We start from the raw sequence: 14,491 nt of genomic DNA, 5'->3' as shown, positions 1-14,491 counted from the left end.
GAGCGCCCTCCAGCTGTGCACCAAGCAGTGTGACTCGCCTCTGTCACAGGAGGCTTGTTCGGCCAGTATGGCCTCGGCGGGGGGTTTGCCTAGAGGCGACCACTCCCCTGTGACCAGGTGGACCTGTGACGGGGCGTCAGGCCTTCCCTGTCTCCCTGACGCTCCCCCCAAGGAGAATCCAGTCAGACTGTGCGACCGACTGACCAGCGAAGAACCAGCCGGGCGGCACCGAGGTGTGCCAGTGTCTGCTCAGAGGCACGGCTCGCTGGGACTGGCACAGGGGGAACGCCTCAGGCTCACCCAGAAGCCAGGGTCTGGCCTTATGTGCTGCAGCTAAGCCGCTGCAGGCTCAAGTTGCTAAGTGACGTGGCTGTTCAGAGGCTCACACCCGAACTGGCTGCCGAAGGATGCAGATGCAGGCAGGTAGTGCCCGCAGTACCACGCACGGCCCTACAGGGGGCGCTGCCGAGCAGCCCCGCGCCACGCTGCCCCGGAACGGGTGGGTAGGCGTGGCCAGGAAGGCTCCCGTGGCCTGGGTGACAGGGCTCTGCGTCCTTTCCTTGCCACGTGGCCGCCGGGGCTGCTCCGGAAGACCGGTGTGTTGCTGGGTGGCTCTGGGGCGCTCCTCACGTGGCTGTGGGTCGGGAGCAGGCCCGTGCCGAGGCGTCTCCCGGGGAGCAGCGTGGGAGCGTGCGAGACTCGGCAGGGGAGTTGGCACTGCTTGCGGGTGAGCGTGGCGCAGGCCCACGAAAGCCTTCTGGAAGTAGGGTACCATGTCCTGCCTCTGAGGGTCTGGGGGCTGCTGCCTAGTCCTGCGCCGTGTGCTTGGCCAGAGAGGCGTGGGGGGTCTCGGTGGAGGGGCAGGGCAGCCGCTTGCTTGTCCTACAAAGAGAGCAAGCACGCAGTGGGGGCGAGGAGGCTGGGCTGGGAGCGCGGGGGGGACTACGGCTCCATTGATTGGTATTCTGCCTGGTTGCTCTCACTGGTTTGGAGTTAGCCTTAGCGATTGCCTGGCAACCGCAGTGTAAGAGTACAACACCAGCTCGGAGTCCAAGCCTGCTCCCTGCATGCTCCTACCCCTGCTCCCACGCCGCTGCCGGGCCGGCCCCTCCCCACTCGGCTCTGCGCGGACGCACGGGGAGAGGAAGGGGAGCTGGACAGCAAGCGAAGCTCAGGCATGCGGAGCCCAGAGGGCTCTGAGCACGGGGACGGCGGGCGGGCTGGCTGCCGCTAAGGTTTGGTCTGTCTGTCTGTCTGTCTGCTGTCTGTCCCGGCGCCGTGGGAAGGGGGTCCCGGCCGCTGCCACCATGGCTCTGCTGCGCCTCTCCCTGCCTGCCACGTCCATGTGCTGGTGCAAGTGCTGCGGGGGCAGCACCTTGTCGGCCCTGCCACTGCCCAGGCGTGCTTGAGGGCTGGCTCTTGCTGGTGTGCACCTCTCTCCAGCGGCACCTCCCGCAGGGCGAGCGCCCGTCCCGCTGGCGGGCAGCCCGCAGGAAGGGTGCCAGAGCAGAGCAGGCGTGGCCTGCCTGGGGCGTGGGCAACATCTCTCTGGGCGTGGGACTGGTGGCTCTGAATGTCTCTGCCCCAGAATCAGCTGCTGGGGGAGCTGGAGAAGGCCAGCTGATTGATGGCTGTGTACGGTGTATACACAATCACACATTGCACAGCCACACGTGTCCTTTCTCTCCCACAGCTCTGTCACACCCCCTCGTGCACCCGCCTCTTGCACTTCTCCATGCCCCTCGCACACTCAGACCCTCTTGCACACGCACACGGGGATTCACGGGAGCTAGCTGAATGCCTGCCAGACACTGCCTGCCATGGTAGGTGTGCTGATCCGTCCTGCTGAAACAGCCAGGGCAGGACCCGCTGTGGGAAGCGACGTCCCAGCACTTTGGGCTCCTGTCAAACTCGTAACAAACGGTGCTGGCGGTGAAACCACATTGAACCGTTCACACTTGGGTCGCAGTAGCTGGCACGTGGGAACCTCTCTCTGTCGGAGCAGCTCTGCTACTGGCGTTCGGGGCCGCGCGCTTGCCCAGCACCGAGTGCCTGAGACGGGACTTGGGGCCCGAAGTCAGGTCATACGGGCTGTGTGACCTTGGGCAAGTCGCTCCCATAATCCCCTTCTGTCGCCTGGGGACAGTAGCCCTTTCCCTGCCCCCCAGGCAAACGTCCATTGGCCAGTTTGCCAGGCAAACTGCAACACACAGCGGCCCAGCTGCATTCCCGGGCCTGGGATCGTTTCTGTGCGCCTGAATGCAGAGCTTGTGACCCGCCCCCCCCCACACACACACATACACAACATGCTGGTGGGGTGTGCTGAGAATTGTTGACTCACCACTCCAGCCAGGGGCGTCCCGTTTCTCCCCAGGATCGGGGGCTGGGGGGTACAGAGAGTTTGCCTCTAGCCAGCAAGAGGATCGTTGGGTCCATGTGGCCTCTTTGCGCCTTGGCCTCCATGGAGGTTGCCTGCAGGGCAGGCGGTGAGCACAGCTGTTGATGGGGACGTCTGCCAACCATGCACCAGGCCATCCCCATCCCGACAAGCACACCTGAGCGCTTCCGGCGCTCCCTTGCATGGCTCAGATGTTCCTGGCAGGCTGGTGAATGAAAGGTGTTAAAGGAACACGTCTGCTTTTGTCTTTCAGAGCCTGGGGTCTGCAGACAAGAAGGACTTCAACCAGCCCAAGTAAGTGCCGGTGGCCTGTGTGCGCACAGGAGTGTGCGCGCCCGAGTGGAAAATCACTGTTGCAGCCTGTGATTGGGGGAACGGCCGTACGGGGTTAAAATTAGCCACGCCTGCGGATGAGAACAGCTGCTGCCGCTCCCCTTGCTAGGACCACTCCCCGGGGGCTGCCAGGCGCTTTGCTTCCGGGCAAAGGCAGATCCCCAGATGAGGTCAGGGACCGGCTGGTGTCCTGTGGCCTTGGGAAGAGGGGGGTGCCGAGACGGTCTTTCCCACTGTGGCCACCCCTGGCTCCAGGATCATATTGAACACGGTGCGGTTGGGCCAGAGAGTCTGGGGCGCGGCCGTAGGGTGTAACAGGCTGGTCCTGAAGCAGAGCTTTCCCTGCCAGCGTTTGGGCACATGCTTCCCCCTCATTCCTTCTGCACCCAGTCGTCCCCAGGGAGGGCGAAATCGGGTTGGAGGGCTGTGGATCGGCCGTAGCCATGATCACAGACAAAGGCTCTCCCCATACTCCACCCACCCAGCAACAGCAGAGCGTCCACATGGACCCTCGCTCTTATCCACGAGACCGTGAATAACTAGAGCCCACAAGTCGGCAGGTATCGCGTCCGCAGAGGCCAGTGGAGAGCTCCCTGGCTCATTAGACGCGGACTCACGTTTTGTATCAGTGCAGCGTTCTCTGACGCCAGCCCTTGCACCAGCCCCTGTGTCTTGGTCCCTGAGCGAAGTACAGCCAAAGCCCTTGCCTCTGGAAACTGGGCCGTTACACCAAACGTGCAAGGCCTTTTGGTACAGGAGGGCTTCCTGTTTGAGGCGCAGCCCTGCCAATGTGATCTCTGGATACACGTGACCTCTTAGAACTAGAGACGCTTACAGCATCCGGTCCTGGCGGGGGAGCCACTCCTGGGGCCCTGCGGCGCAGGGACGTTGAAGGTTCACGTGTGTGTGGACAGGCTGCTGTCATCGCCGCGCTGACCTTTTTCTGAACTTGTTCAACCTGCTCCCCCAGTGCGCCGAGGTATTTCTGGTGCTGGGCGCTGTGGAGCGAGCTGGAACGTCAGGGAACAGTGGTAGCATTTTCTCCTTCAAGGGGATGGGGTATGGAAGAAACGTCTTTAAAAATAGAGTTGTTCTGCTATTTATTTCTCCTGGTTGCTTTCCAAAGCGCATCTCCCGAAGGTTCCTTTTCAGCACTGTGCTGTGAGCGTGAAACAGCCTCTGTCGGTGCCTGGGCTGGTTGCGCTAAGCATCAGAATAGATAGCTGTGGAGCGCCCCTCGGTTTCTGACTTCACATGGCTTGACTAACAGCGAGCGTTGCTTGCAGTGTGTGATGTGTGGGTTGGGTACGTCTGTGTGTATTTCTTCCATCCCTCCATCGACATTCCCTTGATTTGTCTGTTGCCAAGATGGGCCAAAAGAAATGCTGAACATTAGGCTCCAAATTTCATATTTAGAAACCGAAATTACAGGAGCTCCCAGTCCTCTGGCTTCGGGGCGGGCATGTGCTGATCATCCATTTTTAAACGTCAGTGGAGCTGCTGGGCGCTCAGCTCTTTGGAAAATGAAAGCGCGTATGTAGGTGCCCAAACCTGCCGCAGGTTGCTGGAAGCGCTGAGGCTCTGGGCGGAGCTCTGACCCCACACTAGGTGGAGTGAAGAAAGGAAGCGACTGTGGCTGAGCCTTTGATTTCCAGGTGTAGCCTAGTTAACCGCCCTCGGGGGCTGGCCTGAGGCGCCGTATGTGGGGCGCGTTGTCCCTGAGGCGAGAAGCATGAGCGTGCCTCTTTCACGCTCTTGTGAGACTGCTCACCACAGACGCGGGAGGCAAACACTGGAGATTCGTCTTCAATGGAGAGGCCGAGCCATGGACCCCTCCAAGCCCCGCACTGCAGGAGAACCCAAGAGTCTCCTAGAGCTTCCTCCAGACCATCCCATTGTGTGTGTGTGGGGGGGGGGGTTGCCTGCCGCAAAGAGGGCGCTCTCCCCCACCCACTGAAGTCACAGGATAGTGGGCTAACCCAGTGGTCCCCGGACGGGTGTTGCAGGGAGGTCAGGGCATTTGCCCGAGGCGGGGGGCTGCAGTGCTGTTTGCTCTCTGGGCTCCTCCATTGCCCTTGGTAACGGTTTCCTGCTTCCCTGTGCCAAGCCCTGCCCTGGGCCAGGCTCACGTGTGAGTTTGGAGTTAGCAGGGCTGCCGGGGGGCTGATGTGTTCGGAGCAGCCCTTCCCTGGCCACAGCTCTTGGCCTGCCCAGAGACCATGGGGGGGGGACGGGGGACGGGCCACTCCGTTGTCTCCCCAACAGACTGAGGCATCCCTGCACATTGGCTGGTGTTTTCCTGCCCTGCAGGTTCTCGGACGCGTCTCGGCCCTCAGACCGCGTAGCTGCGCCTGCCAGCGTGGCGAGGACCCCGTGCTGGCTGAGTGGGCTGCAGTGTCAGACCATGGCCCGAGCACTCATAAGCCGGCAGTGAGTTTGCACCCTGCCGGCCTGTGCAGGAGTCGCCGGGGGCCAGGTAGCATTATACGCCCAGCTGAGCAGCGTTTGACAGGTGCAGCACCGGGCCTGGCATGCGGAGCTGGTGTCTCCGCTGCCCAGCGGGGCTGTGGTTTGATACCCTCTCCCGAGAGGGGGTGCGATGCATGCATACTGCTGCGGGTCTCCTGGGCGCCAGTGGGGAGGGCTGGGCTAAGGACTCGTCAGGGCGTGCTCAGCGTGTCACGACTGGCTGTCAGAATCGGATGGGCGATGTTCCGTAAACCCTGCCTCCCGCCGCTTACCTTGCACTCTTCCATAGCCCATTGGCCTCTGGGCGCGGGGCGGGCGGAGGACTCAGAATGCGTTTCTCTAGCAGCTTTGGCCCCAGGCGCCGGGCAGCCATTGCCCCGTGAGGCATGTGCACCGACGCTCCCAGGTGTGCCCTGGAGAGGGGGACTTGCCTGCCAAGGAGTGAAACCTGGACAGTGTCGCTGCGCCGATCCCGTTTGCAATAGCCGCACGCGCCCTGGAGCCCTGGCGCGGTCTTGTGCCTGCTCGCCGCAGGCGCCATTTCGGAGCTCGCACCAGCTTTCCGGGTCACATGCCCAGAGGCCGAAAGGCTGAAGGTGGCGAAGGGTTGAGCAGGTTCCTCCCTCCCTCCAAGGGACTGCCACCGCCGCCCCCGTCCATCGTACCATCTTCCCTGCACTGCAGTGACGTCACAGCGCTGCGCTGAGTAGGGGAGAGGGATCAGGCCAACGCTGAGCGCTTCGGAAATCCCACCGAGCATCACGGGCCGGAAGTGTCTCCTGATATTCGTCCCTCGCTCTTGTTCATAAACCCCCCACCTCACGGGTTGTGGCCCTTGGGCAGCGTCCCCGCCGTGTGGGTAAGGCTCTGCAACTGCCCCGTGTGCCTTGGCTAAGAGCAAGCAAATGAGTTTCATAAATCATGTGCAGTGCATTGGAGCCAACGGAAGGACTCCCATTGGCATCAGCCAGGTCTTCGTCAGCCAGGCCCTGAAGACACTGTAGCGACTCTTCTCTGACTCCCCGCAGATCGACAAGCTGCCCACAACGGAGACCGCCCAGGCCCAGAGCAGGGCCGTGCACGGGCCCCTCACCTTTGAAGCTAGAGTCATCGGCCACGCTCTCCTGACGGAATTAGGGTCGTCCCTGTTTGGGGAGCCACGTCCTGTCCTGAGCTGCTTTGGGTTTTAACATTCCTCTCATCAGGATCCTTATTTCAGCCCAACTTCCCTGACTTCTCAGCCTGGCTGCCGGAGGAGTCTGGACTGGAAAACCAAGAGGAGCTGCAAATTCTAATAAACGAACGCATCAACATTTCCGTGTCCCCTCCACGCACAGGCAGGGCCTCCCAGACGTGGCAGGTTCTCGGGGCCAGATTCACAAAGGGGTAGGCACTGAGCAGGCCTACAGAACAGCACACACAGGGCTACGGCCATTGACTTCCAATGGGAATGAGGTGCCTAGCTTACCGAGCAGCTTCTGAAAACCCCTCTAGTGTCTGTCTGCCTCTTCAGCTCTCTGAATAGCCCCAGCCCTCAGCCCTCCCTCCTGCTCCCCTTCGCCCCCCTTTGTTCTTACTCCCTACCCTTGGGTTCCTACCTCGGAGCAGGCCCTCGCCCGCCCTCTGGCCTGTGCCCGAGCCCTTTGCAGAGACTGAGCTGTGTCACATGGGTCTGTAAGAGGTGGGTTTCGCTTCCTCTTCCCACCCCCCCAAGCGCAGGACCTGACTCCTGGATTGCCAGCTCTTTGGCCGGGGCCTTGGTTTGCAGCACATGCATGTTGACGTGCTCTGTAAGCAGTTCGGAAGAGCCTCTGGGCGGCCGGGCGTGCTCGGGGCACTGCGCTTACAGCTGCTGTCTAGTCAGTACGGGGCGGTGCCAGAGAAGCCCCCACAGAGGGGAAGATCGGGGCAGACTGGGGCTTTCTGCTGGGAATTTGAAGAACAGAGGCACGTGGGTATTTCTGAGCACCACTAACTCCCCCCGCTCCCCTGTCTGCTGTGAGCCGGACGTAGTTTAGCTGCTGCCACTTGGCCCCGTGACTCTCTCCTTCCCGGTCTGGTCTCCAGTCGGCATAACTCTTAGGTGAAGTTCATCCCTGTTCACCGTCTACACTGAAGCCGTATACTTGTATATACAGGCAGTCCCCGGGTTACGTACAAGATAGGGACTGTAGGTTTGTTCTTAAGTTGAATCTGTATGTAAGTCGGAACTGGCGTCCAGATTCAGCCGCTGCTGAAACTGATCAGTTTCAACAGCGGCTGAATCTGGACGCCAGTTCTGACTTACATACAGATTCAACTTAAGAACCCCAGGCTCCGCGGCTTTGCTCTGCTTTGCTCCCCGTCCCCCTGGTCTGCAGGGGGCCCTCCCTCTCCCTGGTCTCCAGCAGACCAGGGAGAGGAAGCAAAGCGGCGGAACACGCGGGCAGCGGACAGCCCAGACGTGTCTGGGCTGTCCGCTGCCCGCATGTTCCGCCGCTTTGCTCCCCGTCCCCATGGTCTGCAGACCAGGGGGACGGGGAGCAAAGCAGAGCAAAGCCGCGGAGCACGAGGGCAGCGGACAGCCCAGACGCGTCTGGGCTGTCCGCTGCCCATGTGTTCCGCCGCTTTGCTTCCTCTCCCTGGTCTGCTGGAGACCAGGGAGAGGAAGGGCCCCGTTCGTAACTGCAGATCCGACATAAGTCGGATCCGCGTAACTCGGGGACTGCCTGTAGTTCTCATTTGTAGCTACAGCTCAGGCGCAAACATCTGGGCTCACGTTATTAAAACCCTCTGGGGGGGTGTTTTGCCTGCAGCCCTCGGAGCTGCCAGGAGCACGCTGCATGGCACTCTGGCGCCGACTAAAAGGGCTGGGGCTCTGGCCGAAAGCCCGGGGCCCTGGGGCAGCTGCTCCTTTAGCCCCTCCTGGCGGCAGGTTTGAAGGGAGCAGAAGCCCTCCTGTGGGAGCCCCCAGCAGATCTGTGGCCGCAGTGCATAGCGCACTGCCCCGGACTGACCAATCTCAGGGAGGCACCGTCTGTCCCTGCAAGCCCATCCCGCATCGGGCGTGTGCAGTCGGCAATGCCCTGCCCAGCACCGCCCTGCCCAGCACCGGAGGTAGGGCAGGGCTCTCGCTGCCTGTGTCCCTGCGGCTCCATTTAGCATCGCTAATTGACCCTGGTCCCTCGTTCCATCCGACTGTGCAGCCAGTCGAGAATGGGCCGTGATTCGAACGGAGCGGCGCAGTGGTGTTGGAGGGGGAAGCCGGGGGCTGGAGGGAGGGGGCCCAGGCAGTACTGCAGTGGGGTGCCGGGGCCAATGTCCTGGCGATTTGCTGGGAGGAGCGGCATCTTGGGCAGACGGGGCAGGTTGGAAGGGACCGGGGAGAGCAGGGTGTCTCTGCCCCATTGCTGACCTGCCGGCTGCTTCCTGGCCTTGCGGTGGAATGTTTCCTGAGCAAGCACCCGTCACCCCGCAGGGAGAGCCAGCAATTCCTGCCCCTTACCCCAGCCGTGTGCTGCCAGGACACCCCACAAGGCAGTTCCCACAACCCTGCTGCCTCTGGCCAGAGGGGAGGCCCTGTGAAGACAGACGCTCCAAAGCGTGTGTGGCGGCTTCTTCCATGCTCCTTGTTCTCTTGCACCTCTCGAGAGGTCTGTGGCCAGCCTTGCCTGGGCCTCACGCCACCCACCAGGCCACGTCTTGTGTCCTCTCCGCCACCTCCCTCGGCGCGTGAAATGCCGCCCGGCGTGAGCGGGCCAGCGCCAGCGGGAGCGAGTGTCGGCGGGAGCGGGCCGGTGTTGGCGGGAGCGGGCCGGTGTTGGCGTGAGCGGGCCGGCGCCGGCGGGAGCGAGTGTCGGCCTGGAGCCGGCCTGCGCTGCAGGGGGTGACGCGTCGCCGTCTCCTCAGGCCACGCCCCTTTCGCGCTCTCCTCGACGAGGGAGGTGGGGCCCGGGGTGCGTGTCTAGACCCTTCCTAGCTCGGGGGAGGAGAGCTGGGGAGCTGCCTGACAGAGCTCTGCTCCCGGAGTCCAGTGAGCTGCGGGGATTTTCAGCTCCTTGGGCCGGGTCCCTTCTTTTGCTTCTGTGTCTGCCCCAGGCCTAGCCCAGCGGGTCCCAGTCCGTGGCGGGGCTCCCGGGTGCTTCCCTAATTGCAGTAAGAAATAGACCCCCCGGCAGTCACTGTCGGAGCTCTGCTGGGCTTGGCTGGGCCAGGGTTCGCCGAGGCTCTGACCGTCGGCCCCCGGGGGTCTACGCGGGACGGGCGCCGAGCGAGGGGGCCTCCATCTGGCTGCGTGCGGCGAGGTGAGGTTTGAGGGTGGCCGGTTTCTCCGCAGCCTGAGCGGGTTTCGTGTGATCGCAGTGTGAGGCTGTTACTGCAGTGGTTGCCATGGGAACACGGGGGCTTTTCGTCCTTCAGCCGCGGCAGCTCTCGGTTATCCCGGTGTCAGTCCCATTTAAATCCCGGCCCAGGTTCTGATTGTCCAGCGATGGCCCCACTGGGCTGGCTGGCTCAGAACGAGGCGGGTTTAACCTGAGTGGGGGTTGCCCCTGCGCGTGAATTCGTGCTGCTCTGACGATGTCCCTTTGCAGGGTCTAGCAGAGCGTGTCTGCTGCTTCGTCCCAGCGTGCGGGGAGGGCCTCTCGCAAAGGGGTCTCTCTCCGGGCCGTCCCATCCGTAGGGTCTCTCCTGGGGGAGGAGCCATTTGGGGTGATGCGCCCCCCGTCCGCTGACCCACAAGGTCTCCCCAGAGGCCACTCCGTGGCCATGGCCCCCTTGGGCTGAGGCTGACAGGCCCATCCCCTGAGCTATGGAGGCAGGGGAATTGCTGCTGCCACAGAGCAGTGTGGGAGAAGCAGACTGAATGGCATTCGGGAGTGAATGGGGGCGAGGGGGCTTCCGAGAAGAATTGTGCTTCATTGTTTGGAGCAGGGCGCAGGACATGCGCAGCTGAATGTCCTGCCATGCCGAAGGGAGTTACAGTTCGTGAGAGAAGCCAGAAGAGAGATCCAGCCCCCCCCCCGGGATATGAACAGGCGACCACATTTCCTTCTCGCTCTGAGGGAGGAGGGACCTCCCCGCGCGGAGCCGAGAACAACAATGGGGCCACCTATGCACCAGCTGCAATCCTTTCACATTTCCCCGCTCGGCATTCAGCGTGAGGAGGGAATCGTGCGTAGGAAGACGGGCATTTTGAGCAAAATAACCGAGGCTGCCTTCGGCTAGGGAGCTAAGTGTCTGAAAGGATGAGTCAGCCCAGAGACACTCTGGGCCTGGGTGAAGACGCGCTCCCTCACACCCCGCCAGCAGGCAGCCCCACGCAGCCGGGCGGTGGAAGGGGACGAAATCTGTTCATCTATTTTCTGAGCTGGGCTGTCAACACTCCTGTGAAATGAGAACCCAGAGGGGTAGTTTTTAGCAGGGCAGGTGTCTCCGCAGCTGCCCGTCCCGGGGGTTCCTCTCTTGGGTGCTGTGCTAGCAGCGTTAGACGCCCATAGTGAGGACCACGCTAACCTGTTGATTCCTCCCACTCAGTTCTTCATGGCCTCAGGCCCTGGGAGCGAGTTCCCCACCGCCTGTGTCCCTGTCGTAGCTGGGGAGCCCCAACAATCGGCAGGGTTCCTCGTGTGCGCTTGCTTGGTGCTTTGTGCCATCTTGCAGTGCTCCCCCAGAGAGACACTCCCCGGGAACGGGAATCCTGACGGGCGTCTCTGGAGACACGAGGATTTCTTACCTGCCAGTCTAGTTCTCTGCAGATCTGTAGTGAGGGAGCCACCGTGTCCCCCTCAGCCATGCTCCAGCTGTTCCCTCCATCTGCCTCTCCCTCTTTCAAGCACCTCCCCCAGCCTGAGTCCCCACACCCATCCTCCAAAGAGCCTCTGCCATCCCCTCGATACCGGCGAACCTTCCCTAGGGCGGCAGGTCCATCCTGTCCCAGCCAGCCCCTCGCCACGGTTCCCTCTCGGGCGTGCGCCCTTTGCGCCAGATCCCTGCTTCACGGGAGATGCCCCCCGGAGCAGGGAGACAAGATGGCAGACGGCCGCCCGCAGCCTGTTACGGCCATAAAGCCTCAAAGGCATTTCTTAAAGGGGCCACGCTGGGGTTTTAAGTTTTTGTTTTTTGTGGGGGTTGTTTGTTTGTTTTTGCTTAACTCTCGGGGTCCTTTTTTTGTTTCTTTGGTTTTGCTAAACAACTTTGGTCTCCCCCTTCTTTTTCCCCCGGTGGGTTTTGGTTTTTTGGGACGGAGAGTGGGGTTCGGTACTTCTGGTGAAACCATCTGGCAACCCTATGTGCTGGGTTCCATGCTTAGTTCCTTTTTTCCAGATTCCTTTTTTTGTTTGTTTTGCCTGTGGGAGCCCGGACACGGACTAGTGGAGGCGGCAGATTTCCACTGCTTGGCCAAGAGCGTCCATGTAGGCTGTGCCCGGGCAAGGCCTGGGCTAGAGAATGCGCCTGGGCGCTCAGCTGCCCTTCGCCAGGCCATGACAGAGCTCGGGGTCGGGGGGGAGGGGAGAGCTTTTGCTGCCCTTCGCCAGGCCACACTCCAGTCATTCCCAGACTTGTTCCTGTCCGAGCCGGGCTCCCTCAGGCCGGGCTGCCCGGGCCGTTCCCATGTCTCTGCTCTCGTCCGCCTTTTTCCTTTTCTGTGTCCGTGTCCCTCGTCTTGTCTGCTTCTCACTCTTTCTGCTCCCTCTCGCTCTCTCCCGCTGCCCAATTCCCCGCCCACGGCGGCTGGCCTGGGAGACGTGGGGGGCGCAGCCCTAGAATGTGATCAAGGGAGAGCTGTATGGCACATTGCCAGGAGTCGGAAAGACGTGTGGGACTGGCACACCCCAACCAGAGCTAGCCTGTCGAGGCTCCACATCCCAGCATGCATTGCTCCACCTTGACCAGCGATCCAATAGGAGTATTCCCTACGGGTTCCAGTCGCCTCCGGGACTTGCCCTGCCAAGCTGCAGGCTGCACGTTGGCCCCCTGGACTCTGAGACCCAGCAGTGGGGAACCAGCCCATCCCCACTCCTGGTGCGTGGGGCCTGGCTGCTGCCTGAGATCCCCCCTTCTCCCAGCAGGAGGTGCTGTCAGGAACAGGGTGGGGCACCCAGCTGTGGCATGTTCTGCCGGGGCGGTCGGGGGAGCTTACAGCAGCTCCTGGTGCTGCCCCGAGGTCGATTGGGCTGTGTAAATCCAGGCAGGCTGCAGAGTAAGCAGCAGCCCTAAGGCTTGTACCCAGAGGCTGAGCTGACCGCTCCAGCCCAGGCCCGGGAGGTGTCACTTTCCATCGTGCAGACACAGAGAGAGCCCTTTTCAGCGCTGGCCTGCCCAGAGGCAGCGTCTCGAGCGCCGAGCGCGGCGTTTCCACTCCCCTCCGGCGCGTCGGCCAGGCTCTGAAAGGGCCAGTTTGTTAAACAAACACACTTAGTGTAAAAAGTTGATTCCAGTTAATTAGGGCTCATTGCAATGGAAACACATTATCCAGCTGCCATGGGCCAAGCCAAACAGCGAGTGGGGAGAGGGGTCCCAGCCAGGAGAGACAAACAACATCTCAGGCAACTTATGTTTGTGTTTGGGCAGGCCCCGAGCGGGGAGCTGGGGCAGCGCGGAGCTGGGGGTCCGGGCCTTCGGCCGGCGGCCGGTCCTGCAGGGGGGAATCAAGGCTTGAGGGCTCGGCAGGGCAAATCTGATCCCCAGGGCGGCCATGTTGGGGCTCCAATTCTCAGCACACGCCATCCTCCTGGCAGCCTTTGGGTGTGTCTCTGCACGTGTCTTTCCTGGGATTTTCCTTCAGCACCCCGGCCTGTGCTGGGCTCCCGTCAGCTGCACCCCCACATCATCCGGGCAGGGACTCCCCCCATCACCTCCCCTCTGCCTGTCGGTAGCTGGATCCCTCCTGTCCGCCATGTAGGCCCGTGGGCAGGATCGCCTGGTCCACGCCCCCTCCCCCTTCGCCTGGGCGGTCTTGTTTGCCGGGTCATTCAGCCCTGGCTTGTCCCTCCTGCCTGCGGCGGAAGGAGGAGGGAGGAGGGCAGCCCCTGGCAGTGCGAGCTGGGCTGGCGGCTTGTCCGGCCCACTCGGGAAGGGGTGGAGGCACATGGCGCTGGTGCCATATGCCCGACGTGCCACGGGAAGCTTTGTGGGTCTGCCCCAGGGTGCGGTGCAGAGCAGAGTCTCCCTCTGGCCCCCCCAGACATGCACCAGGCCTCCAGAGGGCCTCTCGCTGCAGCTGCTGCCTGGCCGTGCTGCCCAGCACCACTCCCTGGGCTGCCCAGGTAGCAGCGTGTGCCTCAGAGCCCGGGCCCTGTGCAAGATGGAAGGGACGCAGGCCCCAGCCTCTCCCTGCCGGAGGCACCGTGGGGATTGCAGGCTGGCATGGCTGCAGATGGAGGAGCCCCCCTCCTGTATCCAGCAGCTGTCACTGGAAGCCATGGGGCAGGCCCTGGCTATGGGGCACAATCCCTCCGGCTGCATCCCGTTCCCAGCGGGGTTGTCGTGGGGAATGGGGCAGGAGGGGTCACTGGAAGCCATGGGGCAGGCCCTGGCTATGGGGCACAATCCCTCCGGCTGCATCCTGTTCCCAGCGGGGTTGCCGTGGGGAATGGGGCAGGAGGGGTGGGGAGCTCACTGCTGCCCCTCCAGCCCCGCAGGAAACGTCAGGAGGGAAGAGCGATCCTGGAGCAGGCAGGCTGGGGACACACGGTGAGTGTCGTTCCTCCCAATGACTGACAGGGGCCTTCTCTGGAGACGATTAGTTACCCCCCGGGCTGCATGTCTCCTGCTTCCGGCAGCCCGGCCAGCGGTGAACGAGCGCTGCGCATTCGTCACCGCTGGGAATGGCGGGCAGAGCCGGTTTACTTGGGGGCTGGAGACGGGTCAGGCTGCCCTGCGCCGTGCTAAGGCGCCCAGCCGCTCCAGTCAGTCCCAGCTCCTTGCCTGCACCCAGGAGGGCGGCTGGAGGGACGAGCCGGGCGTGACGCCTGCCCGGAGCTATGCAGCGCGTAAGAGGAGAAAGCGAGAGGAAGTGGAATTCTTGAGAGCAATGCTCAGCTGCTGGAAGCGGCTCGCCGAGGCAAGGTCTGATCACACCGGCTCTCCGGAGCCGGGACACGGAAGTGACAGGTCAAGCTGGAGGATTAGCAGCGCGTCTCATTGCAGGAGAGCAGCATCCCCCTCCTGGCCTGCTAGCCAGCCTCCTCCGCCAAGGGGAAAACGGGGCCGTTGCAATGGAACCCTCGCTTCCCCCCACCTATTCGCCCTCCCCTCGCTGCCGATGGCCCTGCCCCCTCTTTTGTTCCGCACCAAACTTCCCGACAGGAG

The 14,491-nt window shown here is 62.6% G+C and overlaps 1 protein-coding gene across 1 annotated transcript in view; it reads left to right on the top strand.

The window, feature by feature from the left end:
* The window catches only part of LOC102446898 (ankyrin repeat and fibronectin type-III domain-containing protein 1-like), a 256,047-nt gene that overhangs the window by 144,469 nt on the left and 97,087 nt on the right, over nt 1–14,491 (top strand). The window contains exon 4 of the mRNA XM_075899031.1: nt 2,652–2,692. Coding sequence (XP_075755146.1) covers nt 2,652–2,692 — 41 coding nt within the window. The remainder of the gene's footprint in view (nt 1–2,651; nt 2,693–14,491) is intronic.

The sequence above is a fragment of the Pelodiscus sinensis genome, chromosome 16 (genome assembly GCF_049634645.1).
Source record: "Pelodiscus sinensis isolate JC-2024 chromosome 16, ASM4963464v1, whole genome shotgun sequence".
NCBI lineage: Eukaryota > Metazoa > Chordata > Testudines > Trionychidae > Pelodiscus > Pelodiscus sinensis.
This window is presented reverse-complemented; position numbering and strand designations above follow the sequence as displayed.